The sequence below is a fragment of the Denticeps clupeoides genome, chromosome 1 (genome assembly GCF_900700375.1).
Source record: "Denticeps clupeoides chromosome 1, fDenClu1.1, whole genome shotgun sequence".
In the NCBI taxonomy this organism is placed as follows: domain Eukaryota; kingdom Metazoa; phylum Chordata; class Actinopteri; order Clupeiformes; family Denticipitidae; genus Denticeps; species Denticeps clupeoides.
In genome coordinates, this window is record NC_041707.1 from 14,521,234 (window position 1) to 14,549,150 (window position 27,917).

The window sequence follows — 27,917 nt, forward strand, 5'->3', positions numbered from 1 at the left end:
AGAGAAAGTTGTTATACTAACTCCTTTTTTACAAATCCATTAGTCTTTTTGAGAACAGTGATAATTTCTCACAGTAAAAATAAAAGAGAAAAAACATTTCAACATTTTCTGACAATGGCAGGAATTTTCTATCGTTTCACACTGGCAGAAAAGGGGGAAAAAACAACAGGGAACTATTTTGAACTATTTTGAATTTAACAGCACTTAAAGAAAGACAGGACAAGGCTGTGGCTGGCAAGCCACAAGTAATGGCCACCACTCTTCCTCCTGAAACTTTAACATTTAGTGCAAGCCCTCTGTGTATAGCCTTGGATGTGCATCATCACAGGTGAATAGTAGAGTCATGTTCTAAAGTAACACCTTGATGAATGAATCCAGATAAATAAGAAGATTTGTAAAATCATTGTTTCCCACCAGCACTTGTTAAACTGTTGCACTTGTTAGCCTACCAAATAATGATAATCTGTACTTTAAACCAAATTACTCCCTAAACATTGCCTTTGTAGAACATTAATGTCCACTGCTCATAAAATCCAGGGCTGTTAAACTTCAGATTGAAATGGCTTTTTTTTTTTTTTTTTTTCAAGCTCTGTGAAAACACCTCAAGTGACCCCCTTGCAGCCCATAAAAAAAAATGTCCATAATTCTGATTCCGAGACCTGGAATCCAGTTATGTTTTCCCTCCCAGTTCCACCCAGGTCTCTAAGGACAGCTGTTTCCCATCCGTCCTCACCAAGGGGCCAATCATTATTGAATGGGAACTGGCAAAGGGCTCCGCGGGGCATGCTACTAGCCACTGCCAACCTAAGTTCTTTTTTTTTTATAAACAGGCCATTTTTCACAATGGTGAGTTGGGAGGAGCGAGGAGGCTCTGTTCGTACACACCCTTCCAACTGACTGTGCTCCTACCAGGAAAGAGTGTTGGGACACTGCCGGGAAGAAGTTACGGGGAGAGGAAGCAGGGGGAGGAGTATGGCGACAGCGCTGGGTGCTGGCCTCACCTCCCGCTCTTTCTCAAGTCAGGAAAATCTGAGCTGGAAGGGGAGGCCTTTTCTGTTAACTCCAGCAGGGCCGCAGTTTGTGTTGACAGCTGGCCAGTGGCTTTCAGAAACATAAAAATCCAGTAATTTTTTTCAGCCAGTGTTCCACCAGTTTATATTACTAACAGTATCATGTGAGTGATCACAAGGAAACCTTCAATGACCAGTTGGGTTTCTGCTGTATAGAACAACCAACTGGCTGTCAACAGCTATGTAATAAAGGTGCCGGGGAGCAGTGTGTGGGGATGGTACTTTGCTCAGTGGCACCTTGGAGGTTCAGGATTCGAACCGGCAACCTTCTTATTTCGGGTCAGCTTCCTTACCGGCTAGGAAACCACTGCCCGAACAGCAGCAAAAAATAGACCCAACAATCCAACAAATTCTTCAGCTTTATTTTAATAGACGTAACTGGCTCCAGCATTACTATTTTATTTCATTTTCATTGACTGAAGTGGACTGAAGTGTGAAGTAGTCATCCAGAATGAGGAAGTAGAGTGTGTGTGACGGTTGTCAGTCATACCAATTTGCTTCATGTGATTGTTTATAAAAACTTAAAGTTCACCTTCTGGCTATCTTACATAAAACCATTCAGACAGAATGGTTTGGGTGGGCAGTTAGTTTTTCATCTCCGTGATTAAGATTTATTGCTCTAAATAATGACAGACTTGACATGACATTAGCTAAGCCTTATGTCTGTTACAGCACTACACTGTGTGAACAAGTAACTTCAAATGTATCCTCAAAACAAATGATATAATATAAATATTTAAACATAAAATTTCGGGCTTGCGACTTCTAGGCCACCTCCACCAGCGGTACGAATCCCGGTCCCGGTCCACCAAGGTTTCACTGAGGTGCCACTGAGCAAAGCAACGTCCCCACACACTGCTCCCTGGGCGCCTGTCATGTTTCTAAGGGTAATGGGTTAAAAGCAGAGGGCATATTTCATTGTGTCACCTTGTGTTGTGCTGAAGTGCATCACTATTACAATCACTTCAATAAAAAAAATTTAAATAAGGTTGTCAGTAAGAAAGAACTTACCGCTTTATCGCTTGCTTTACCTGGACTGTGTTGTTTCACCTGAAGAAGGCTGAAATTCTGGGTGTAATGAGTAGAGGGACTTTCCCAGTAACTCAGCCCTGGGTCAGCCTGGCTTTGCCCGCTGCGGACAGACCATCACACTGCATGTCTCTTTGATTTGAGTTGTGAAATGGTGCCTGTATAGGTGCTTTCAGTTTCCAGATTAGCCCTGACACCATATCAGCAAAAACCAAAATAGCCCACTCGCTTCAGTTCACTCAGACATACACACACGCACACACAGACATACACACACCTACCAACATTCCAATAAACTCAAACTACAAAACACATGGAGGGAAAATCCAGACCGAAAAAGTCAAATACAAAGCAAACATTTTACTCATATTTCTGTGTTTGGTATCGTGCTGTGTGCCCCCAGAGACCATAAGGCATGATATAAGACATGATTTGAGGTTCTCAACAATGTAGTATCTTTTGGTTGTCAGAACTTAGACATAGGGTCAGTTTCCCGTTCATGTATTAGGCTTAGTCCTAGACCTAATCTATGAACAGAAAAAATTATTTATAAAAATTATTTATTAATCCTTCCATTTAGTGGCACTCATGTAATCCTGAATTGTGCTGTCCTGTTAAGTTAGACCATGTTATATGAGGTAGTTTGTGTTTTGGCAAACTCACGTTTTCTCTACTGAGAAAGGAAATGGCTGAACTGTTTGGCGCCGATTTTGACGTGGCACCGTTGTCCGGCAGCGTTCCTTCTTCCTTTTACGCGTACGTGGCGTGGGAACAATGGCTCTCAGATGTCCAGTAAAGAGAGCAGGGGGAGATTTGGGCAGACATTCTGCTTCCTTCCTGCAGGGAAGGACTAATGAAGACCCACCTTCACTGCCTGGCTCGCTCTCTGTCACACAGACTATTGTGGTGGGTGCTGGTGGCTCTGGCCAGGACCTGTTCGATTGTTAGCATTAAGCAATTTATAGCGTAGTAGTGTTGTGTTTTTGTTTTGTTTTTTTTTTGTTTTTTTTTCTTCCTCCTTTTTTTTTTTTTTTTTTTTTAAATGCACCCTGAGGGGTGTAGAAATGTCAAAGCCTAATTTATTGACTGGCAGTGTTTGTAAGTGTGCTACTATTAGCACTAATTTTTTTTTTTTTTTTTTTTTTTTTTTTTTGCAGGTTTTTTAGATTGGATAAACAAACTTCATGGTTCATGTTGACGGAACATGACAAGCTGGAAATGCCAAATCTTCTTTAAACACATGACAAGTGCTATTTTGTGTGATGTTAAACTTGACATTCTCCTGGGGCAAATCGGAACACTTAACCCACACTAGAATTAGAGGACGGAGCAGATTATATTATTTTTTTTTATTTCTGTTGACAGACATTTGTGGTCTGATCAGGTTGCCAAGTTGCCATAAATCAAATTTAAAACCTAAGAAAAAAATACACAAAGAAATATTTACGTTGACCTATATAATTATCTGCTAGTTGCAGCTGGCCACCTGGTTTTTATGTAAATGTTGGATTCATTTCTGTAACATATTTACAGCACAGAAAGAGGGTATTAAGGACATTTGTTCATTTATTTATTTGGTTAAGAATGGGTTCTCGCCATGGAAGTGACTGGGATTCGAACGTCAGGTGTTTGACTGGCCAGACTGCAACCTCCCTATGCTAATTTGAGATTTTGTTGAAATGGAGAGTCCTTACAGATTGAACTTGTTCAAATTCCTATCAGAAGGAAGGAAGTGCGTCGAGACGGCGAACGTTATGTCGCGTCCACTTGTGCCAGAATCAGCAAAGTTGGATCAACTATAAACTGTAGATGTGAGAACATTGTCTTGAAGTGTTCTGACTGTCACCCTTTGATGTAACTTTGATCCATTGACGCCTAGTTCCGTGGAGTGTGGAGAAAGTGCAGAGGTGGCTTGTAGGTGGAGCTGCATTCAAATCCGGTTTCTCCTACGCCAGGAGCCGATCCCTAAAAGTGAAGCACACTGTTGGCACTTTAGACAAATGTGTCATTTATTTCAGACTTTGCTCTGAATAGTTTGTTCCCTTAAACCCCTCATCTGTTGTGCTTTCAAGAACCCATAAACTGAGCAGAAACTACAAGGTGGAGCTAAATCCCATGACTGGAACACAGCACGTACGTATCAGAGATTTTGTGGTGAAACAAAAAGCTTCAGCATGTTGGTTTTTAGTAGCACAGCAACATAAAACATCCTACTTAGATCTAAAACATCCACATGCCACTAGAAAGCGTCAGCCAGTACATCCGTAGAAATGACGGGTAAAAACGACACCATTAAATTTGGGGTTAGTTAAGGTAAGTTTAGGATTTGAAAATCTTTGTCATTATCAATAATGCAGATATTACACACTGTACTACACGCCTGTAAATAGGAATCTTTACCTTGGCAGAAGGAGAACCGATTTCCAGGCAGACGTGGCGGAGGATGGCTTTGGGACTGGAGGGGCACGTTGAAGTGACTAGATGAGTGTAAATATTGCATCAGCGTTTTGTACACAGGCCTTCGTTTGACCGTGCTCATGCGGAACCACCTACGGGCAGAAATGACCATCGTACCCTTTCTGTGTGAGAGTTCAGCTCTCTGTCTGATTGTCGGTCCGTCTGCACTCCCCTCCTCTTTATACCAGGGATCAGTAATAAGACCTGTCATGTCTCCTGACGCGGCAACCCTTCCTGCTTATGACACAATGCCCCTCCTTGTGTTCCTCCCCATGTTTTCAGGAATCCTATCCTTCTTAGTGAGGGTGCAGTTGGTGGATGAGGGTGATGAGGTCATCACCACTGCCGGCTTGGAACGTCCTGCTCAGATGTTTAGACGACAAAACCTTCTTTTATTGGAGAGTTCTATGTAGAGGCATACCGACCAACTGACAAGACAGTCACACACACAGAAGCAAAGGTCGAGAGGGCGACCGACACCCCCACATTACGTCTTCGAAAGAAAGGGTGGCTATTTTCGGCTCCCGCCGACCGGCTCTGGTGGTTTTTGTTCTAACAATTGTGACCTGTGTCGGACAAGGAGCAGGACAAGCTATGACCACCGAGATGGGGATGTCCATGGTGAGGGGAAAAATGCAGGCAGCTGGTCACGCTGTGGCTGTGTCATCTTCACTTAGTCATTGTTAGAGATTCTTGGCTCTGAATTGCTGGAATCTTGAAATGATTTTGAAGCTTGGGTATTTCATGACTTTCTGTAGTCAGTCTGATGATACCATTTCTAATAAAAGCTAGAAAGTCTCCGCTCCGCTGTAATGTGTGCTGGTCCAGGACTGGAGTGTCTGCAGTAGACGTAAACAGTGACCTGAACCTGGCACAGGGCAGACCGTCTGACAGGAAGCGGCTGCGTTGGTGTGGCCAGTGTCTCTTTCTCATGACCCTGCTGATCGTGCAGCTATGCTGGCCTGCAGCATGTTCAGTCCCATCTGCAACACAGCATATCTGTCATCAGGGTAGGTGGAAGGGCTGGATAAAACAAACAGTCTGGACAAGTGACTTGTCAGTGAGATCATTGATTTGAACCCTTCGGCATCTTCTTTTGCAACATCATTAATTATCAAAGGGCAAAAGATCATAACTGGAAAAAAAAAATGTTCAAAGCATTATCAAAAACCTTACAATTGCACCCTTACATCCTAAATGTTTAATGTAGAATTTTACTTTATACTCATCTAAAGCATTATTGGGGGGGGGTCAGATGTGCAGTGCATGATATGTAGATAATGTGTTGTGTAAAGGCTGTGAAAAATGAATGCATTAATATATCATTTTATAAGATTGATTAAAACAAATTCATGCAATTAACACAACTGCTTTATTATTATAATTATTAGTATTCATTTGTTAACAATATTTTAAAGAGATTCGTATTTGCCAGTTGTTCTGTTACCTCTGTCAGGAAATTGAGCATTGGATGTTCCCTAAAATAATTTTTATTTTTTTAATGCGTTCGGGTCTGAATGTCATTTTGCAAACTCCTTGAACTCCTGCCTCTCTGTTCAAACACCTCAAGGTGGAAACTGAATAGGCGTACTGAGTGGCTGAAAGAGGGCATAACTAATATGTTATGCGGAAAACCTTCACCCAGCCGCTAAGAGGAATTCTTAGAAAGACGCAGGCTGTGTGCCGCGATCCAGCAGCACTCCAGAATGATTGGCACCTCTTGCAGTGATGTAGGACGACTTTTGCTTAGACAGGCAACAGATGGGGAATGTATATGTGCATAATTGAGCAGTCTGGCTGCTGCCGACTCCTTGGGGTGCACACGCTGCTCGGAGGAGTAGGCGGATATTTCCTATGGAACCTGCACTTTTCTGCACTGCTTTTTAGTCGCATACAGCAGAATTAATGTGTTAGGCTGTTGAGTTTTAGCTTGCTAGCAAACACTTGTAGTTCTTTAAAGGGAACCAAAAAAGAGAAATGGAGTGTGTCTTTGGAATAGGGGAGATGAATTAGACTGCCTCCTCTCTTCTTCCATGGGTGGAAGACTCCTGTTATTCTGACCATTAATCCATTATACGGAGTATGGCCAGTGCCCCATTTCTCTCTGGTTTAATGAAGCTTCTCTGTAGCAGCAAAAATTTGGATGGAATTGCATCACCATCATTTAGAAAGTTCAAGACAGCATGCAACAAACTCATTAAGCCAGGAACTGTTTGTGCATCTGTGCCCAGACTGCAAAAATCTAATGTTTTATTTGGACATTTACAGCCATTTATTCTTCACCTTTGTGTCACTCAAATTAATGTTGATCTTTTCTCTGCACGCTTCATGGAGCAACTTTCCCCTCGGAGAAGGAACAGCTTTTTGGCTAGAAATAGGGCAGGGAGGAGGACGTAGGAGATGATCTGTGCCTTAAAAATCTTCTTATTATTTTCATTATTACTACAATTTCCCATCATTTACATACCAGGTCTTCAGGCAGCAAGGCTCATGCAAATGAGGGTGGCCTTTATGTAAACGAGGTCAGCCAATGGGAAGAGATGGCTATAGAATGCCAAATGGTCCGTATCGGCACATGCAGCCACCGCAGCAGCAGCACTTCGACATCTCCACTTCAGCGCTGCTGTTTTAAGACCTATTCCTATTTTTATAAAAACAGGCCCATTTATTTATAGTGTGTTGGTGAGGGAGGATATCTACTGTGGTTTTTGAATGGTATGCACTGGTTGGGAATTTTTTTTGAAACACTTTTGTGCTCTTTTTGTCTTATTTATTTGCTTTGCCTAGATACATTGATGGTCTTAACATTTTGACCACTGAAATTTGAAGCGAATAACATTGATTATCTCTATAGACTGGCAATGAATAGAAAATATTGCATTTACATTTACAGCATTTATCAGACGCCCTTATCCAGATACTTACAATCAGTAGTTACAGGGATAGTCCCCCTGGAGCAATTTAGGGTGTCTTGTGTCTTGCTCAGGGACACAATGGTAGTAAGTGGGATTTGAACCTGGGTCTTCTGGTTCATAGGCAAGTCTTCATAGGCAAATTGCAAGTGTTGGAATTGTCATGTATAAGGATTTGATTGACATAGGATGGCTACTTATAGTGTCCGAGCAAGGCACACTGGTGAACTGGCTGTGTGTTATCTGATCCAGTGGAAGACGTGAGTCACTTACCTGGGGAAGACCTGGAATCAGGACACAGTAATGTGGATAAAGCAAGAGAGCAGAGGCAATGTTCACCTGGGAATTCTTGGGTGTTACCTAAATTTCCAATTTCTGATGATTTAACCACTGCTGATCCGATATTATCTTGGTGTGAGATGCTGGTCTTGATTTCTTTTTTGACTGGTCCTTCAGGCCTTTTTATCCTGATAAGTTTTGCTTCCCAATTATCTGAAATGTTCAGATGGTTTTGTGAAGCAGGCATCCACGCCTGTTAAGGTCTGTGAACTGTCATGGTAGGCCAGGAGATGAAAGTGTTCGTGTGAGATCAGGAAGCCTTGCTCTGCTGTCGCCGCAGTTTCCCCGCTGAAACGATGCGGGAAGGGTTGGGTCGACGTTTGCCAATCTTCAGCATTTTCACAGTAATGGATGGCCCGGGCCCCTGGCCCCTGGCCCACACTTATCTGCGTTAGCCAGCGTGTTATCGTCTCTTTCATCCTCTGTGCTGGGTTTCCCCTCTATCCCCTCCCCCATCCTTAACTCAGTCCACCCCCATCGCCAGCCAGTGCCCGAGGCTTGGCTGAGAACCCAGTCTGCTCTGTTCCAGCTCTGCACGAGCCCCTGCACTTCAAACGGCATGAAGTCAAGCGCTCCAGTTTTCTGCTTACTAAACCCTTTAGCGAACGCAGACGCATGTAGCATGTGCTAACGTGCTACCAGTCACATGCTTGAGTCCCTTGGGCTTCAGGACCTTCTGTGCAAAATTAGCTTTTTGCTTGAAAAAGTTGAGAGCCCGAATCTCTCACTACCGCAGAAACGACGGAAAACAGGCTCTGGTTGGCAGCCTGTCATCTACATGGCTCTGCTGCCCACAGATTTTCCACATTGCCACGAATATCTCATTTAGTCTATCAAAGACCTTTTCTACCACAAAGACCTCTGAAGACAAAGAAGTATATAGCGCCTACATTCCAAACCAAGCTCCTGTTAATGTCCTGGCCCCAATACCGTGACTTAAAAACAAACCTTAGCCTGCCTTCGCAGACCTTAATCCCCTTGCTAATTATGATCATGCCCATAAACGTATTCACGTAGCCCGAGAATGGCGTGTTCATCAAGCTTATCCCTTTAGAGCGCTGCGTTCTAGAAGTGCTTATCCGTTTAGAACTGGATTTCTCTTTGCCTGCCACCCAGCCAACCCACCCTCCTCTCTCCTCTCCTGTGTGTGTGTGTGTGTGTGTGTGTGTGTGTGCGTGCGTGCGTGCGTGCATGCATGTTTTTGCAGCACCTGGTGGCGTGGGACGCAGCCAACCCGGAGTGCCTGCTGCAGCTGGTGAAGGAGCTGGTCCAGCAGTACCACAGCTACCAGTGCCAGCGGCTGCGTGAGAGCTCCCGTCTGCTCTTCGAGTACGAGAGCCTGCTTCAAGACCCGCAGTATGGCCTCAGCATGGAGATCTACGCCGGCCGCAAGAACAGCTGGGTACGTCCCCACCCCCCTGGCCTTTGCCGAGTTTACAGTCGGCTGCTTTAAATTTAAATCAGCGCAGTTCAAAATAGCAAAGGGCTTTCAAATTTGGCAATTTATTAAATTGTTCCTTCATTAGCGGCAGGTTTAAAGCTACATAATGCAACAGTGCATTCCAGAACATCCAATCTGTTTATCATTATAGCCAAGCATGCATGCATACATGCAGACAGACAGGCATGAAAATGTAACATTTAATTCTACATTCACACATGCACATATACATAAAATGCGCAGACCAATCGAATGCGTTCAACAGCACCTCCACGCATACCACTGCCTGTTTACCAGTCCCACAGCTGGATTCCGGCCCATTCCACCTCACGCCGGTTCCCACCCACAGCGTCTCTCTCACGTTACCTGCAGGGTTAGGTGATGCCTGAGACGTCAAGCACTGAAAATGCAGATAGTGTGCTAGATGAGGATGGCATGCCTCTAGCATGTACCTGGCAAAGGGACTCAAGCACGCACAACCACACGCATACACAAAAAGCAAAAACATGTTGAGCAAGAAGCAGCCGATGTTCTTGTAAGAAGAAGATTAAAGAAGCAGAGGAGAAGTGATTTTAGGGAAATGTGGCCCGTGTGTGTGTGTGTGTGTGTGTGTGTGTGTGTGTGTGGGGTGGACTGCTACTGGTGTTGAGGCCGTGCCCATCCAGGATGTGGTCAGGGTGGCTGCGGTTTGCGGGGTAACAGACAGCTATTTAGTAACAGCTCCTTTTATTATACATACGTACCTATTATGTAACTTGATGCAACTCTGGAGGGAAGTTGTATTAAACAAAAAACATTGATCTGTTATATAATATATTTTAACAAAATTTTAAAAAGTTTAAAATAAAAATACAACAAAGGGACCTATTTAAATTGTAACTTTTATTTATATAGTAAATAATATATTGTATAGGACTGTGCATAATTCTTGAGCCGCTCTTCATTTCTATATAAATTGTGCTTTTAAAAATCCATTTTAAGGAACTGATACTGCGAGAAAAAGCTGACATATGACAGATTATGCAAGAACCGAACTGAGGGGCAGATCAGTTGCAGCGGTTCTTAAGCAGCAATTTTCATATTGTCGCCAATATTTACGGAGGGGGGTCAGGATACGCCAATGAGCGTTTACAGCCATCGGTAAAACATGTGAAGGCCCAAACCCTCAGGGTGCCTTCGCCATCAGCCAGTGGTGTTGGGGAGCTAATCAGAATGCTGAATAATACCAAATATTCACATGAAATTTGTTGTATCTATTTACTTATATTCTATATTTACATTTATGTGTTGTACATTTTAGGTTTGCACATGTTTGTCTATTCATTGCAACATATAAAGAAATGGGGGGGGGCGGCTCCAGACTTCTGCATAGTGCATACCAAATAAAAGATTTGGCAGTAATATATAAAGTGAATATAAAGTGATTGTTACTTGTGATACACAGCAGCACAGCACATGGTGCACACAGTGAAATTTGTCCTCTGCATTTAACCCATCACCATTAGTGAACAGTGGGCAACCATGACAGGCACTCAGAGAGCAGTTTTTGGGGACGGTGCTTTGCTCAGTGGCACCTTGGCTGATCAGGGTTCAAACCGGCAACCTTCTGATTATGGCCCCACTGCCCCACTTTTTTTTGTTGAGTGGGAGAGGAGTTGTCTGTTCGTGGAACTCAGCATCTTTTTGTTTTTCCAGACTGGGGAGTTCTCAGCTCGCTTCCTGCTCAAGATCCCGGTGGACTTCAGTAACATCCCAGTCTACCTGCTCAAGGTATTACCACATACACGTCCACGCACACACGTGTACCTTCTCTGTTCATACTCAGCTGTACAAGCACACATTTCTTGGTTTTGTGTATGTCTGCCTTGACGTGCATTGCTGAATGGATGTGAGTGTGTGTGTGTGTGTGTGTGTGTCGGACACTGCCTGTTAGTTGACTAATCAGTAGACCGTCATTCCCTATCAGCTCTGATCTGCGTGCTGTCTGCAGGCCACGAGACCCCCACCTCCCTCTCCTTCTCCTCCTCCTCCTCTTATGCCTCTCTCCTCTCCTCTCCCTTGCGTGTGTGTGAGCGCCTCAGGAAGCCGTTGCTCCGTGGCCTTTTCAAGTCGCGCCCGCTTTCGTCCTCCCCACAAGAAACAAAATGATGGTAAACATACGGAAAAAAGCAAGCGTCATCAGCGTCACGTCTCTCAGCGTTCAGACACAGCAATTGCGGCGCTGACCTGCCTCTGTCACGGCTACTCCCGCCGCCACGCTCCACTCACTCAACAATCAAGGCTTCAGCACAACCCTGGTTTTATGGCTTGCTGCGTTTGGCCCCAACAATTCCCCGCTGATGTCACACTATGAAAGACGTGCCACTGAAATACTAATATCTATTAAAAATGTTAATGTCCAAGAAACCAGGCATGCTTTTTTCTCGTTAATCCTGTTAATTGGCCAGGGCTTTGCTAGACCTGAATTCCCAAAAGGAAGATTCAAACAAATGGTAGGACTTGGCCCTCGTCGAGCATGATTTGATTAATCTTTGGCTGGACCTGAAAAGCATGCTGGGAGCCTTATCAGAATCCTCTCTGCTCAAACGTTGGTGGCCCGGATTGGAAGAGACCACTGCTCCTCTGGTTACAGTGCGGCCACCCACCAGCACACTCGCGCAACCCCCCCCACTTCTTAACTTGCTTTCACGCCGCCAAATTCAGCGCAGCCGCCGCCGTTCTGGAGAATTACACGCTAGCAGCTAGCGCCCCGGAGAACAAGTCGTCAGGACATCAGCGGAGCACGACGCCCACGTCTCTCAGAGCCTCTCGCTTCTCGAGAGACAGACCACCTGATACGATGCCTCCTGCCAAGCGTACATATCCTCCAAATGGACACTTCTATCATACGCTGTTTATCAAGCTTGTATCTGCAGCCAATTAATTTCCCTCCGCCGCAGCAGATTCGGAGGGAACCGGTTTGCGTAAACCGCTGTTTTTTGGGAGATGTCATCCAATTCTTGATTTAAATTGTGGAAAAGGCAGTAAGGTTCTTCTCTTCGCTCCAGGTCGTGGCTGGGTACACATCAGACAGATGAAATATTTTAAAAAGTAAGCCTGTGGTAAATATGTCTGCTTAACAGCTGATTAGAACTAATTGCGAGATCAGGAATCCGTGAGTTACGTAACCGTTAATCATGGCAGACGGGCAGCGTGGCTGCGTGCAGTTTGGGTTTAGGAGACGATGTTCTTCAGAAGATGCTCAGCTGTTGAGGCAGTTGTTGACAGCACGCTAGGTCGAGATTCCCTGCAGTCATATATCCCCCTGTTCTACAAGGAAAAACGAGAAACAGAGGGAAGGGGCCACCAAAAGGGGTTTAACTGTCTGATGAGATATCTTGGATATCCATTTCCCACCCACCCCCCAAAAAAACCGAGGCCGCCTCACAGCTTCAGGCCAGCATTGACAGGCCAGCTTTTCTTTTTTTTAAATCAGTGGACCCAGAACAGTCTTGTTTGTAACGTTACATCCATCTGAATAAAGTGCCCTCGACACACCCCTTTCCTGATGTGGGTTTTTTTGTGTAAATATCGTGAATCTTTATTCCGTGTTCATTATTTGGTGGCTTCCGATACCAACACACCTTCGCCACCACGATGAGCCTCTGATTAAATGATCAGCTCAACCAAATCCTATTAAACAAGGAAACTTGTACTCTCCTATCTTGTCCTGTTTTGACTTTTGAAGTTTTCCTATATTAGTAGCTGTTTAGCATTACTGTAAAATTTTGTTTTTGTATTTTTGTCATTTAGGATAATCCAAGCTTTTAATTGGAATTATGAAGAGCAAGATAATTATGTATTTTACACAGTTTTACTGTGTTTTACACAGACATCAGTTGAGAAATAAGTGAAATTGAAAATGTTGCTGATTTTCATGTAGCTATAAAGGCCTTGTTCTAAATAGTGTTCAGCCTTATGAATACTGAATTACATTTTTTTGCAATACTCTCCCTAAATCCGCACCACCTCTGTGGTAGACAGAGCTTGTTAATGTAGGACATTGTGCTGCGTGGTGACAGTGGCCTACAGGGTGACGTCTCTGCGCTTCCAACCTCTCTGTGGCTCGCTGCCTCCCCTGGGGGAATGGAGGGCAGCCTGTCCTAGTCACAAAGAGGAAGAGGAGGACAAGGGGAAGAGAAGGTTGACAGTGGTGTCCAAAGGGTCCAAAAGCCATTAGGGCATTGTCTAATGGAAAGGACCACTGAACCCAGCTGACTGAACAAATGAATGAATCAATTAAGACATTTTCACCATAACATTAATCATATTTATGCCTACAATGAAAAGATGGCCTCCCTTGGCATGATTTACCTCCTTATCTACATTGATTTTTATGCTTTGATTAAAAGTCTTCCGTGTGAAGGTGTCCATGCTGACTGGGATCCCTGCAATTCTGCAGTCGGTCGCAGCAACTGCAGCTAAATGTCAGACCTTTGGAGCGGTAATCGGTGGGGCGAGATGCTGCACTCGTGACAGGCCCGATTGTTCTCACTTGACTAGAGCAGCTGCCCTGTGCCGCTATGCGACGAGCAGGGAGATGGACGCGGCCTCCAGCCCCCAGGGAGGACACGAGCCTTTCAGATCATGTCGAGGCGAGTCAGGTGAAATGAGCTCTCCTGCAGAGTGGGTTTGGTGGTCATGTTTTTTTACATCGCAGATCTGTGTGGCGGAGTGTGTTTCTTTGCTAAGCTGGTTAGGAGTTGAAAAGTGGCTCAGGGGCAGTTTGAGGTGGCGGTTCCGTTTACATTCTGAATTATTCACTTTGCTGACTTATCCAGAGTGACCATTCCTCTGGGCACTGCACGGTTTAAAGTTTGTTCTCAGGGGTACAGGGGTAGTAGCAGGATGGGGAGGAGTAGGCTACTATTTAAACTTGTTCATAGTTTGTCTGTAACAATTTTCTCTCTCTCTGTCTAAAGTACAAGGCATAGGGAGAAAAATGAATTCTTCTTTGATTTATCAGACGCCCTTATCCAGAGCGACTTACGATCAGTAGTTACAGGGACAGTCTCCTGGAGACACTCAGGGTTAAGTGTCTTGCTCAGGGACAATGGTAGTAAGTGGGGTTTGAACCTGGGACTTCTGGTGCATAGGCGAGTGTGTTGACCACTAGGGTACTACCATCTCTAGTCTCTGTTTTTCTGCTCTTCTTGCTCCATTCCCTCTTCTCCTCCTCCAAATAAAAATGCTACAGCCTAATTATTTTTACTCTAATTATTCAGATTGTATTCCCTTGTTTCTGGCTCTCATGTTCCAGTGGCAGTGGTTGACAGAGTATGTCCAGACTATGTCCCCGGGGCATTCCTCCTTCATGATTCTATTTATGTGCCCACTGTTTTTTTTTGCTGCCGCTTGTTTTCTTTTTCTTCATTTATTTGTAATAAGGTCATTTTTTTAAATGTGTGGGATTGGGTTTTCATAATATTCTTTTTTGCATGTGTGTGTGTGTGTGTGTGTGTGCGCATATGTGTACATGTCAGCATACACGACTGAGCAGAGGCTCTTGATTCGCTTTTCTTCATATTTATAGTCCTCTTGATGACATTATGTGCAGAGAATGCCACGTCCTTTGGGGCAGTGTCACAGCGCGTTCCAGTCCCACTTCATGACCTGGAGTACTGTGCGCGCGACAGCGCTGACATCAAGCTTTGTTCTATTACATATTCAGGTACAGCAGGCAGTCCATGAATGATCTAGCCAAGGTTAGTGTTGGGAAGAGGATTAAGTATGAAACTTAAAAACTAAAAGAGTTCTGCATGAGTGTTTTTTTTTTTTTTTTTTTTTTTTTTTTTTTTTGCAGACGCTTTGACGTCACGTAGTCGGCCTGTGTTTAATGAGTTGTGCCTTCTGGACAGCCATGCAGCCATGTGTGCAGTGTTTATGGAGTGCATTGACTATATTGAGCTTTCAAATTGGTATGTGTAATGTACACACACCTCTCTCTCTTGCTCATACTCACACACTTGCACATACAAGATTCAATATTGAATATATCATATACAACCACATCATTATTTATTTTTTTACAGTATAAACATCTAATCAATCAATACAATTACATAGATGTTATTACTGGTTGAGTGGGGTGGCTCCTTTAAAACCATTGCTATACAGGCTGCTGCTCCCGGCATGCTTATGGCCAAGTGTCAGCTTCCATTTAGCAAGTCCGAGATGCTTTACAATCTTTGTAAACATGCTTTACATCTTATGTGTTTAGAGAGATCATATGATTTTTTTTCTAACAGCAAAGCCTTTTTGCGGTTGTTTAGTTGAGCATGAATATATTTCCCATCCTTATCCATACTTTACTGAGTGCATTCACATACTGTCCCACCTGTCTGCTTAGAATCATGATCCCTGTTCTCCTGTCTGGAGGCACAATAGAACTTCAGCACCAACATGTACTGACGAGCGTAGGCGTAGAATACCAGCATTTACATGAACACAAAAGCTGGATCCTATTTTTAAACTTCATGTAAACAGTTAATATGTTTTGTATTCACTTGTAACAGCTTGTGCACATCTCTCCTCCAAAGCACCCTCTTCACATTCATCACTGATGAAGTTATGCTCATAAAGGCCATTAGCTTTTTTTTTTTGTGTTGTCCTCCCCCTTTGTTTCCCTGTGTTCTCCCACTACTTCTTCTTTGTACTGTGAGGACGCGTTGGTGCCTTTAATTTCATCCTCCTGGAAGTTCTTGACTCATTTGGTTCAATGATGACGTCGTTCGGCTTGTGCTGGTGACACACTGGCTATCAAGAGATGATTCATGGCCATTGGTGAATGGGACTCAGCAGATAGGTGTCGCTGACTGGGCCTGGAGTTAATCATTATAGTCCTTGTAGACAAGCTGCGGTCACCACGCACTCGTGTTTTTCCTCCATGCGTTCTTTTTGCGCCGTTTTTTTTTTTTTTTTTTTCGCCTTTCGCAGATAAGCGCATGCCGAAACCGAAATTGGGAAGCTCTGGGAAAGTTCATTTCAGGAGAAGAAATTGCAATTTGATGTGAACAGTTCCTGCTTGTTTGTGGAGGTATTTCGAAGGGGGTGCATTAAAGCATGACATTGCTTGGATCGATTATGAATTTTGTTCACTTGGCGTGAACATCACTTTAAAAGAGGGAGCGATAAGGAAGTCTTAGAATGTTGATACAGGGTGCAGTCAAATGCACCCGGGCATGTAGGTGCACGCAAACACGCAAGATACACCCAGAAGCAGAGGCTTTCAGAATTAGAACCGCGGAGCCAAGCAGTGCAGTGCCTGGTTGCTGTCACCGCCTGGCTGAGACGCGATGCTCCTCTGCCTCTTGTGAGGCTTATCAATCTCTGCACCTGACTACTCTTTCTCGGGAAGGATGGGGGGAAAAAAAAAAAAACACAAACTCCTCCAACGTTGAGATTCGCTCCAGCAAAGCCCAGATTAACAGAGAGGAGAGTGACACAAAGCCACTTACGCTGCGGCCTACGCCTGATGAATCAGGCAGCCAAACATCCCGGTGCCAGTGGCGTGGGGCTGCAGACTGACGCCCAAACCTTGGATTGTCAGTTTGGTTTGACACCTTGATTTTAGAGTGTGAAGTGTGTCCATGTTTTTTTTTTTTTCCCCCTCCCCCTTCCCTGAAGACTCTGATACCTGTGAAGCAGAACTGCTTTTCTTCCCCGTCCTTAAAGGTGTTCTGGAGATTTTTTTTATATGTTTTTGCTAACTTTCCTCAACTTTACATTGGTTAACGTACCTGTAAACCAACTGTAAAGGACCTTTTTTGCACAACTTTAAAGACTGATTTGGTCTGTCCATATTATGCATTAATGTTGTGCGTATTTTGCCCATCTTCTGAAAGCTTTTGAATGTGGGCAGGACAGAGCCCTACTGCTGGAAATCACAAAAACCAAATAGGGGTTTCAAAGAGAGGCCATGCTTTTTTTAATGAATACATTATATTACCACCCCACTTAGCCATCTTTGGGTGAAAACTTTCGACTATGGTCAGTGTCTGTTGAAACATTTGGGGGCATAAATAACCTTTAAGAATGTGTGCTTTCTTGTTAAGCCTTGCTGTTCCAGGCTAACCTTTATATCCTCACAAACACCCTCACATTAAATCCACCAAACATGACGGACAATGGTGTTCGTAAGGACGTTGTGGTCATTACATCATCTGCTATGACTCCAACACCCTTCATTAAAGACCTATTATGAGTATAATCAGCTGCCCCGCAGTCGGCTACTTCAACTGCCCTGTCACCCCCCCCCCCCCCCCCCCCCCCCCGTCTCCATGACACCAATGGGAACAAACCAAGAATTGATGGACGATTCCTTTCTTCTATATGGTCTATGAAAGTGTGTGTTGTGATCCCCAAAGGATGACCGTTCATGTCTGGTCATGGCTTTTTGCAGTGCTCATCTTTCGTAATTTCAGCTGCTCCGTTTATTCGGAGACTGCGGTTTGTCTGTATGGAAGTCCAGGAAGGCCAACTTTGCTGCAGCAGTTGCCCGGTTCTGCGTACGGAGTTGTCAGAGAGCAGCTCGGACAACTCTGACAGAGGGCGTGGACCTTTGCGTGACTGCTGATGGCAGTGCCAGTGCTTGTAATTTAGGGCTTGTTGTGTCCTTGCACAGTAAACACAGACTAAGGGCTCAGGAATCTTAAGAGCTATAAAGTAATTGCAGGTTAGTACTGTAATATTGGCTGGTGTGTTAGTTTTTTTTTTTTTAAGGATGCAAGCCAGGCCTGGTTCTGATCTGATTTGAGAACGAGAGACATTTCTGCTCTAGACCCTCGAAAAAAAGAAAAACACACACGCGAAACAACACATACCTCGACGGTGTGCATGTTTCAGCTGAATTTGTTTTTGTTCTTTGAGTGTATGTGAGGTTGTGCCAGATTCCCAACAGCTGCTGCTCTAAACAGATGTTGAAGTTTTTTCAATTCATATATATTTGCTTGTAACTATCCTAAACCCGCCAGCCAGATGAACTGCAGTGCTATGGCAGGTGGATGTTGGAGGCAGCGTGACCTTCCACAAATTGCCTTTGTGCGTGGTTCATCTTCTGCATGTGTGCTGCACAAACTCCCCCACACTTCCATTTCCATTTATCCTCTTATAATCCTCCGCGATGCACTGCCACAGTTAAGGATACTTCTTTTTCTTTTTTCTTATTCTTTTCTTGGCCCGCCTGTATCGAAAGGTCTCTCTGTACCCAACCTTGTGCCCCTTCATCACCGCGTTTGCTCCATCGTCTCCATTGTCATTTGCATTTTGCATACACCAGTCATGAGAGGTTGGTGTCTTAGATGTGTTGTGATGTTCGTCTCATGGTGTGTGCAGTCATTTCCTTTGAAGGAAGACTCTGGAGACAGCATACACTTGAGAAATCAACAAACATCACAACTTGATAGAGAGAGAAAAATGAGGCTGTGGAATATTACCTCCCAATTCCCCTCCTCTCACAAAACCACCACCAAAGGAAAAAAAAATAAATAGGTGTTTTTTGTTTTTTTTTTTGGGGCGTGAGCTATGAAATGCTTGTAATAGTCATTGATGGTGTTGCCGATGTAAAAACTTGTCGTGTACATGAATAGTTTGCACTTTAAGGGGCAAAATTATATGATTCATTTCACTCAAGGATCACCGCAAATGTCAAGAAAAATGCTTTACAAATGAGATTTTTACTGTTTCAAGGTGGAGAAACAGTAAATGTTGTTACTGTCACTACTAGTATTGCAGTCAAGACGCCTAAAAGGAGACCCAAGACATTGCCGAGACCAGAGGGTATCAAGACCAAGACTGAGACCAAGAAACACTAAGGCAGGACCAAGACCGAAAACCGACTAGGGCTAGAATAGACATCACATTACTCAGATCAGCTGTAGAGAAAAAAGCCATTGCTGTAAAGTGTCATTAATCATTAAATCTAATTTATGTTTTTCAAATATATTGTCAATATTTAAAATGTAAATATTTTTTAAATTTGTCATAGTTATGTGGCCTGGTGGAAAATAGAACTCTCAGCAATCCTCTCCTATAACCACTTTATCAGACCTCGTCAAGTGAAAGAGATCGAGCAGTGCTGGCGGTTAGGGTCCCGTAATCTGAAGTTTGCCGGTTCGAATCCCGCTATGCCGAGGTGCCACTGAGGTGCCACTGAGCAAACCACCGTCCCCACACACTGCTCCCTGGGCGCCTGTCATGGCTGCCCACTGCACACTCAGGGTGAGTGCGCTGTGCCCCTAAAGGGCTCAAGTTATTTAAATTAATTTACTGTAAATTCATTTACTACTCTAAATCACCACTCATGATGGAGAGGATTTCTCATTTTTGAATGTCATACATTGAAATTATTGCTGCTCTTGCACATAGACACAGGATTCTTATCAGCTGGACTCGTTTTCTGCACATACTGTAAGATAATAGGCTCAGCCGACGGAAGGCCTACACAGACTTAGGTCGTGTTATTGACTTCATCCAGGAACAATTACAAGGTCTGGGGGAAATTTCACTCAAAAGGACCTAATTATATTTGGCACATTGATTCATACGACTAGTTAAAACCTTTTGGCGTCTGTATTAATGGGTGTATCAGCTTCTCATGAAAAATAATTTGTCTGAATTCCTACAAAACAAGCAGTGACTCAAGAGTTATGGGGGTTATTGGGGGTTATTTTTCAAAAGCTTTAGAAATATTAAATAACTGGCCAGTGCAATTTGCGCACAGAGGATCTTTTTCCATTTCATGGTTCTTAAGGGACTAGTAGTGAGCTTGCTGCTTGCAAAATACAAAATATCTCCCCCTGAACAAATGACTATATTGTGCGTGCATACACAATATTATTTGTCAGATTTAGGAGATTTTCCTCGTAGTTGGACAAGAAATGAAAAGCAAATCAATGAGCTTGTAGTTAGTTAGCTTACTTTTCATGGTGCTTTCTCTAAATTGAGATGACTGGTGAATAACTGGCCATCTGCACCCCCCTCCAGAGTAGTCACACTGATAATTGTAGGTGTTGAGACCATCGCTGGTAGTCTGTTAATTCGAGTGAAAGTCAGAAAATTTGCATTTTATCAGCAGATTCCATTTATACAGCAGTTTTGAGGCAGGAATAAATAAATAAAAAAAACACTATGCAGGCCTTTTGCTGACGCCAACATGGGGCATCCGGTTTATTTTGCAAGACTTCTGTTGCAAAACAGTAGAGTTCAGTATGCAAAAGTTGCTACAACAGAGACTTCCTGAAGTGAGCAGGATGAATGACAAAAGGTGATTAAAATCTCCCTACTTCCACTTTCCCGTGTTTCCTCTCTTCACCTCTTTACGCAGTATGTTTATCCTTTGCAAGACAATTCTGCTCAATTGATGGGCATTTTGCATAATGTAAGTTCTGAAGAAGGCTCCTTGGCAAAAGATGTATGCAAACTGAAACCTCCACATTTGCCATTATGCACTCTGGACAATTTCAAAGAATGCCAAGAATAAAGACCATTTCTCTATGTCTCAGGTGGTACACGATGTCCCAGCTGCCACATGCTCCTGGCCCAAGATGATGAATATGGTGCCTACGCTGTCAAAGATTTCACTCCAAACTGTTGAACTGATATCTGGGCAATGGTTGATCAAAATCCTTGCAAAGTGGCCCACACAAGTATATCTTCATTCATTTATTTCAGGTTTTTCCTTTGTTGTTGCTGTCAGTTATTGTCCACATGTGCTTAGAGTTAGCTTTATTACATACTTAAAGACGTTTTGCCCTTTGAAGCTAATGCCTGGGTGTCTGGCATCTGTACAGATTCGGGCGGTTGAAGGTAGACAGAGACTGAAAGGCTAAAGACGCGCCCCACATGCAGTAGAAACCTACCCGTGTCATGACCTCTGGCTTGTATTTTTACACAAGCAGAGAAAGATATTAAAGCAAAAAAAAAAAAAATCATCACCTGAACACAGACCTCACCCTTCTCACAGAAGCCTGAAGTCAAAGCCAGAGACCTTCGCGTGTCACTGCACCATTACTGGTACAGAGGGCTGCCTCAGCAAATGAACAGCTTCAACTGTGGGGAGGGGGTCCCTTTGCTTTCATTTGCTTTTCTGCCCAAGCACCTGCACTGCATGTGGGTGGCATCATGGCAAATTCAGCGCCCCTGTGGGCATGAACTGCGTGGGCCATGGGCACCTGCTTCATCAAACGGGTAGGAGGTGGCCAGACGGGTCTAAGTCATTGACTCATATTAGGTCTGCACCTGCTCCGCTCATAGATCTGTTTCTTGTCACCCTGGTGGGCTTATAACCTTTTCTCAAGTCATCACTTTACGTTTTCCCTCCACTTGCACTGTTGATACGTTGCCCTGCCTCATGAAGATTGATCTTTAGAGGACATGTTCTGGATGCATAATTGAAGCAGCTATTAGTGCCTCTCGTTTTATCGTTGGCGACCACACTTCTCATTTGTGATCATAGCTCAAGAGACAAGTGGGCTTCCCTTTTGCTTTGTTAATGCAGGTAAAGACCCAAAAGTTGCTCTGACACTCTGTGAACTTTTGGTTTTCTCCACACGTCCTTTGCTTTGGCATTTATTCTGCAGGAAAGGAAGTATGACCTTCAAAGCTGTTATTATCAAAAGCAATTACCACTAATGGTTTTGGCTTTTTTTTTTTCTTCTTCTTCTTCTTCATCTCCTCAACCCCCTCACTGTCTTGCTTTCTCTTCTTGCTTGAAGATGAATATGTGTATCATTATTTTGTACCAGTAGCACCTGAACTAATTAGATTTGGTTTTATTTATTTATCTTCTTCTAAATGTGATTGATCTATGTAAAAGTCTACCGAAAAAACACACCCAGTGACACATCTTCAGCAGGGGAGAGATTGTGAGAACTCACAGACACCGTATGAGCAGGAGAGGAAAAATGAAGGAAAACGTAAGGAATGCTCCTTTGACCGGATCATGGGAAAGATTTTAATGGGAGTGTTAAACAAGGCAGAAAGGCTTAGTCAGCAGCAGCATGTTTATCTGATGGTACAAAGATGTACTGTGTTGCTGGTGAGTTTCCGGCAGTGGTTGTCCCCGCCCTCATCGTCTATTTGTACTTGTCACCTAGTTTCCTCATGAATATTTCCTGGCAATGTTAAAAGGCTTTGATTGACTGGTGCCCAAAGATGACTGGGATAGATTCCTTGACTCAGTATTTCATAGATGTCTTTGTGCTAGATGTGCATGAATTATTTATTTATTTATTTATTTATTTATTTATTTATTTTGTGATTTAGGAAACTTTGTCACTGAAATTTTCCTCCACAGAATTTGATCTCCAGTGATTTCTGTGCCTTTGTTGTGTCATTTTGAAGGACGTCCAGTTAGGAAACAAAGTCCCAGTCAATTAACCAGCCGTAACATGTTGCAATGCTTGTTTCCTAAGTACGCTGAGGTCCCCATTAAAAACCTGACCATGCGAAGACCCCCTTTACATAGATGTTCCAGGGTAAATCCTGTGTGCAAGCGAAACGGTTAAAACCTGAAACTAAAGTAAGGTTTGCTCAAGGACAATGCCCCTATTCTTTAAGGGGAATTTAGAAGCTAAGCTTTGTAGATTTCTACCCCCACAGTTTAAATATCCAGCGTATTTAAGTTTCTAAAGAAACTGGTATTTTTTCTTTTAAAATCCGGTTCTGTGTTGGTGCATAAGTGATGTTTACATTTGACTTTATATAGTCATGGTATTGTCTTTTTTTGGCATGAGCATATATAAAACGAACTACCATTCAAATGTTTCGAAATGTTCTCGTTTTTAATAAGAAACATTGTTGGGTGCATTAAAAACACATCAGATGGGTAAAAAATCCTGTCCAGACATTGTTTATGTGGTAACGGACTCTGGTAGTTGGAAAATGCTTTTAACGAATGAAATACCTGCATACGTGTACAAAGACTCATTGTCCACAACAATTAGTCTTGAATTCCAGCGGAATATTATGTTCGTTCATTTAAAATCTTAATTGATTATTAGAAAAGAGCTGAAGGGCTGAATCGGTTGTACCGATTAAAAAAAAAAAAAAAAATGCAATATAATTGTCCTTCACAACAGTACTGTATCTAGTCCATCAACAAATATGGAATCAACTATTTTGTAAATAGAATAGACTTATTTCACTCTCGCTTTCCATAACCACTTATTGCTTGGCAGGGTCACTGGATGCAACCTGCAGCCACACAGGGATAGCATACAAACTCCGTACACAGGTCCAAGCCAGGATTCATACTCACAACCTTGGAAGTGGGAGACCATGTTGCTAACTGCCATGCCACCATGTTGTCTTACAATTATTGTAGTTTAGTTCCTCTGAAATTGGATTTATTGGTGCCACCAAGTCATACAAAGGCCCATCCAGGTTCCAGACGACCAACCTTCACTCTCCAGAGGCAATTTGCAAGTGACAGCTGTCAGAAAGGTCACTCCTCAGAGCGTTGTCCTTGGTTCTTGTATGTTGTGACACGTGACGAGAGGCACCAGAGTGTTTATGTGATGGCTGCTTATCACCAGTCTAGGTCTTGTACAACTTTAGAGCCATTTCTTTGTGTAGTTTATGAACGTTGATTTGAAGTTGAATGTAATTACGTGTTGTGTGTAGAATTCGGAGAGAAAAATTTATTTAATATATTTTGGAATAACGCTGTAACATTATTCCAAACATGTTAGGATTTTTATGTAAAATAATAATTGTTTTTTGTACATTCTAATAAATGTTACCATTGTCAAAGAATCTTTTGTTTGGCTGACCTTGCACCTTCTGTATGTCAGTTTGTTCAGGTCATTTTAATAATCAGTGAACCTTTTAAAGTGACAGACTTGCATTATTGAAGGAAAATGTAATGAATGATCCTTTGACCGGAACATGGGAAACATTTTAATGAGAGTGTTAAATAAGGCAGAAAGGCTTAGTGGCAGTGATGGCCTAGTGGGTAAAGAAACGGACCCATAATCACAAGGTTGCCGAATCCCAAACCACCAAGGTGCCACTGAGGTGCCACTGAGAAAAGCACACACTGCTCCCGAGGCGCCTGTCATGGCTGCCCACTGCTGGGTTAAATGCAGAGGACACATTTAGTTGTGTGCACCATGTGCTGTCCTATGTATGTTACAATGACAGTCACTTCACTTTTTTTTTTCACTTAATTGAAACAAGCATGAGTTCCACTGGAACACAAGTAATTGTTGCTTTTTTCAATAACGTTTTTCCCTCTTTTGTATCTCTAGTTCTATATAAACTGTTTGCGCGAACTGTTCATTATATTCCTGGTTTTACCGGCTGACTCATCTGTCAACGCACGTTATTCCTCTATCTGTGCCTTACTCCTGCACAGCACTTACAACTCGTTTCACTCACCCAGCAATCACCTCTCGGAGGCTCTGCCTTCCGTCAGTGCTGAGCTGTTACTTCTCATTCATCCCTTGACCTTTCAGAGATCCCTCCCTTCACACCCATCTCTCTCCACACCCACCTGTCCGGGAAGATCCTGCCCTCACACTTCCTCTGAATTCATCTACCTGCTGCAGTTCCCACACATTTCCTGTGGTTGCAGGCTCAAGCTTGTCCCCTGTGGAGAGAAGCAGACGGCTTTAAAGCTTTTCATTTTAATTCTGATGTACGTCAGTGGACGTCAATGAGGAGCTTCGGCACCTGTGTTCATAGTTTGGGGAAACTGACCGGTGTACTTGTTTCCTGTGTTTTCACACATGCAAGCAAGCTAAGCCTTTTTGTGCTGCCGGGTTGTGTGCATTCCTTCCGGATGACTGGGGTCTCATTTGCTAAATGCTCCAACGGCAGACCCGTGAGTTGAGCAGTCAGTCGTCACCCTCCCATCACCGTGGCCCTGTGTGCTCTCCAGCAACATTGCAGCTCAAGCAACAGTAATGCAATCAGGACCTCGTCTCCACCATGGCAGCGGCAGTGCCTGTCCAATCAAACTTGCATGTGAACTGGCTGCGCTCTCTGGGGGCGGCCCTCCAGCCGCATGGCTCTCGCTCAGCACACATTAGCATGCGTTCCTCAAGATCACAAATTTGGGCCGACAAAGCATGGCAAATATGAGTGGTGACATTTAAATGATGACAGCAGCAGCAGAGTGATGTGGAGAGAAAAGTGCCGTTGCATAAGTAAGACTATGTTCTCCCCGTGTTCATATATGTAATGTTTTTTAATTTACTTTTTAATTTACTTGTTTCGTGTTTATTTTCACACAGTATTTCATTGCTGCATACACCATTGAAGGGTTGAGCAATATGTGAAATACTGGAAGGCATCATTCTTGCTTCAAAAGACTCACTCTCACTTCAGTAGTTAAGGGTGTGCCCTCAAACGTGCCCTAGCAAATACACCGCCAGGACGGCGTTCCCGTGTTTGCGGGCGAGCACGCCCAGACGCCCACACGCACTCCCACACAGACACACACCTCAGTCGTGTCAGGCTCACACCACGGCAGAATAAAGCTGACCGGACCTGGGGTGGCAGGGTTTTTGACCAGCCATTGCCAGCACGGTGGCACAGCAATGCAGCTGTTTTGCGACAGCTCAGGTTGAGTCAGCGCGTCGAGTGCCAGGGAGCCCAAGCTTGTTCACACCGACGCCATCGTGGCACCATCTGTGTCTGTCACTGATATGTGCCCTCGTTCCTAACATCTGACTGGCTGTGCGGCCTGAAGATCAGCCAGCACAGATGATGCAAAGTACGCACACACACTCACGCTTTACCCACGGCAAATTGGGATAGTAGCTTGTATTAATTAATAAATAAATAAAAAAGATAAAAAGTTCCACCTTCATTCAGAGAACATTTTAAATAAATTGCCTGTGGTAGTCATTAAATATCTATTATTTGCTGACTTCAACACAATGAGCTGCTGGTTAGATCGTCGATTTACCCACAGAACATGGAATGGTTTGAGAACCACTACTGTAGACTTAACCCTCCTTGCTCATCCTGTTTTGACTGTTAAATTAATTTTTATCATTTAAAGTGAGTTTAAAGTTGGAACATTTATTCAAATGTTATCACTTATTGAAGAGCATAAAGAACATATATTTTGTACCAACACAAGCCCATCAACAGATTTTTTATTTTTACTTTAGAAATCTTGAAAGAATTTAAATACAATTTTAAATTCTGAAATTATGACTGGATGGGAACACAGAGTGGCTAGAACTATAGCTGGTAATATGTACATATACCTACGTTTATCCGTATAAAAAAAAAATTCTCAAACGAGTATTGGAGCACAATTCATTGTAGATGAATATAAGGCTGAATATCATCTGCATTAAAACAATATATTATGCGCTTGTCCTGACCGTTACCTATAATTGTTTTAAAAGAGCAGAGACCCTCTGACATAGAAGGACATCTCTTACGCAGTTCCTGGCTTAATTGGTTTGCAATTACTTGCATTATCCACATAACTTACTGCAGTTCAGTAGATGCTGCAGAACCTGTTTGCACAGTTGGGTTCATCGTGAGTCATCAAACATGTCACCTTTACCCAGGTATTAATTGCAATGCTAATATGTGTATCAAAAGCTTGATTTTGATGTAATCTGTGGGATTGTACTCTTTCATTTTGCTTATTACATTATTGCGCTGAATTTGTCCCTCTTCTTGCCAGTATACATTGCTGTGTCTCGGTTAGATCTGTGTTTACATTTCCCCATGGAGACTTTACTTCGCTTCACCCGTAAGCCCATCTGTCTGCGCACACTGTAAACAGTCGTGCTGTGCTTATTCCTTCACAACCAGAACAAAATGCTCATGTAGATGCAACGTGTAGCATCAATCCAAACATCTGCAACACCATTCCCCATGCCCTTCCAGGGCCATAGCTGCACATGCTTTTCCCTGCCACAAACACTCAGACCCTCAGTCTGCAGTGGCTCAAAGCTGAACTTGAAATGCTGGTTTCTTGATAAGTGAGGCTTTTTTCTTTCTCTCCCCCTAATGGAAGATTTTCCGCAGACGTCTTTAGCAGTGATGAATAATCTTGTCATAATTGGATAATACTTCATTTGAATTCATCAGCATGTGGCCTGGTGTGTCGCTTTGCTTGTTTACAGTGCAGAGATGTTGATCCACTCAGTTGTGGCCTCATGCTAAATCATAAAAATCAATCAGCTGAAAAACACAACAGTGAATAATACATTATTAATGTAGTAATATGTATTTGTATTTGTAACAGTATTTGTATTTGTAACAATAGTTGTAATGCATAAATGGATGGTGGTGCTCCAGGAAGAGTCCATGGCTTATTTCTGTTATTGTAACAGAACTAAAGCTTGTGAATTTCTTCTCTTCTTCTCTTTTGTTTTTTTGTTTTTTGCTCCTCTGATCTGACTCAGTTTAGGATGGAAATTGGATAAATAAATGTTGAGCTCTGGTGATGTGGTCATGATGTAATGTAAGCCATGGCAGACTCTTCATTTAAAATATATATTTATCAATACTTATACAGAAACAACAATGTTAATGTCTATTAATGTCTTTTAACCTGTAATGTCAGTTCTGTCGTACACCCTCTGACCCTTTATTTTGCACCATAAAGTGGCAGCTTGCAATCTTAATCATAATAAACAAATCTAGTTCAAATCATTT

The 27,917-nt window shown here is 43.1% G+C and overlaps 1 protein-coding gene and 1 long non-coding RNA gene across 3 annotated transcripts in view; one reads left to right on the plus strand and one right to left on the minus strand.

The window, feature by feature from the left end:
- babam2 (BRISC and BRCA1 A complex member 2) overlaps positions 1–27,917 on the plus strand; it is a 62,786-nt gene that overhangs the window by 13,479 nt on the left and 21,390 nt on the right. The window contains exons 5-6 of the mRNA XM_028983054.1: positions 9,015–9,209; positions 10,944–11,018. Coding sequence (XP_028838887.1) covers positions 9,015–9,209; positions 10,944–11,018 — 270 coding nt within the window. The remainder of the gene's footprint in view (positions 1–9,014; positions 9,210–10,943; positions 11,019–27,917) is intronic.
- Positions 1,416–5,894, minus strand: LOC114792192 (uncharacterized). Of its 2 annotated transcripts, none has more exons than XR_003750099.1 (3): positions 4,500–5,894; positions 2,102–4,080; positions 1,416–1,951 (listed from the first exon to the last, which is right to left on the minus strand). It is a non-coding gene; the product is annotated as an uncharacterized LOC114792192 (long non-coding RNA). The 2 variants fall into 2 exon arrangements; XR_003750098.1 differs by having other exon boundaries at positions 2,082–4,080.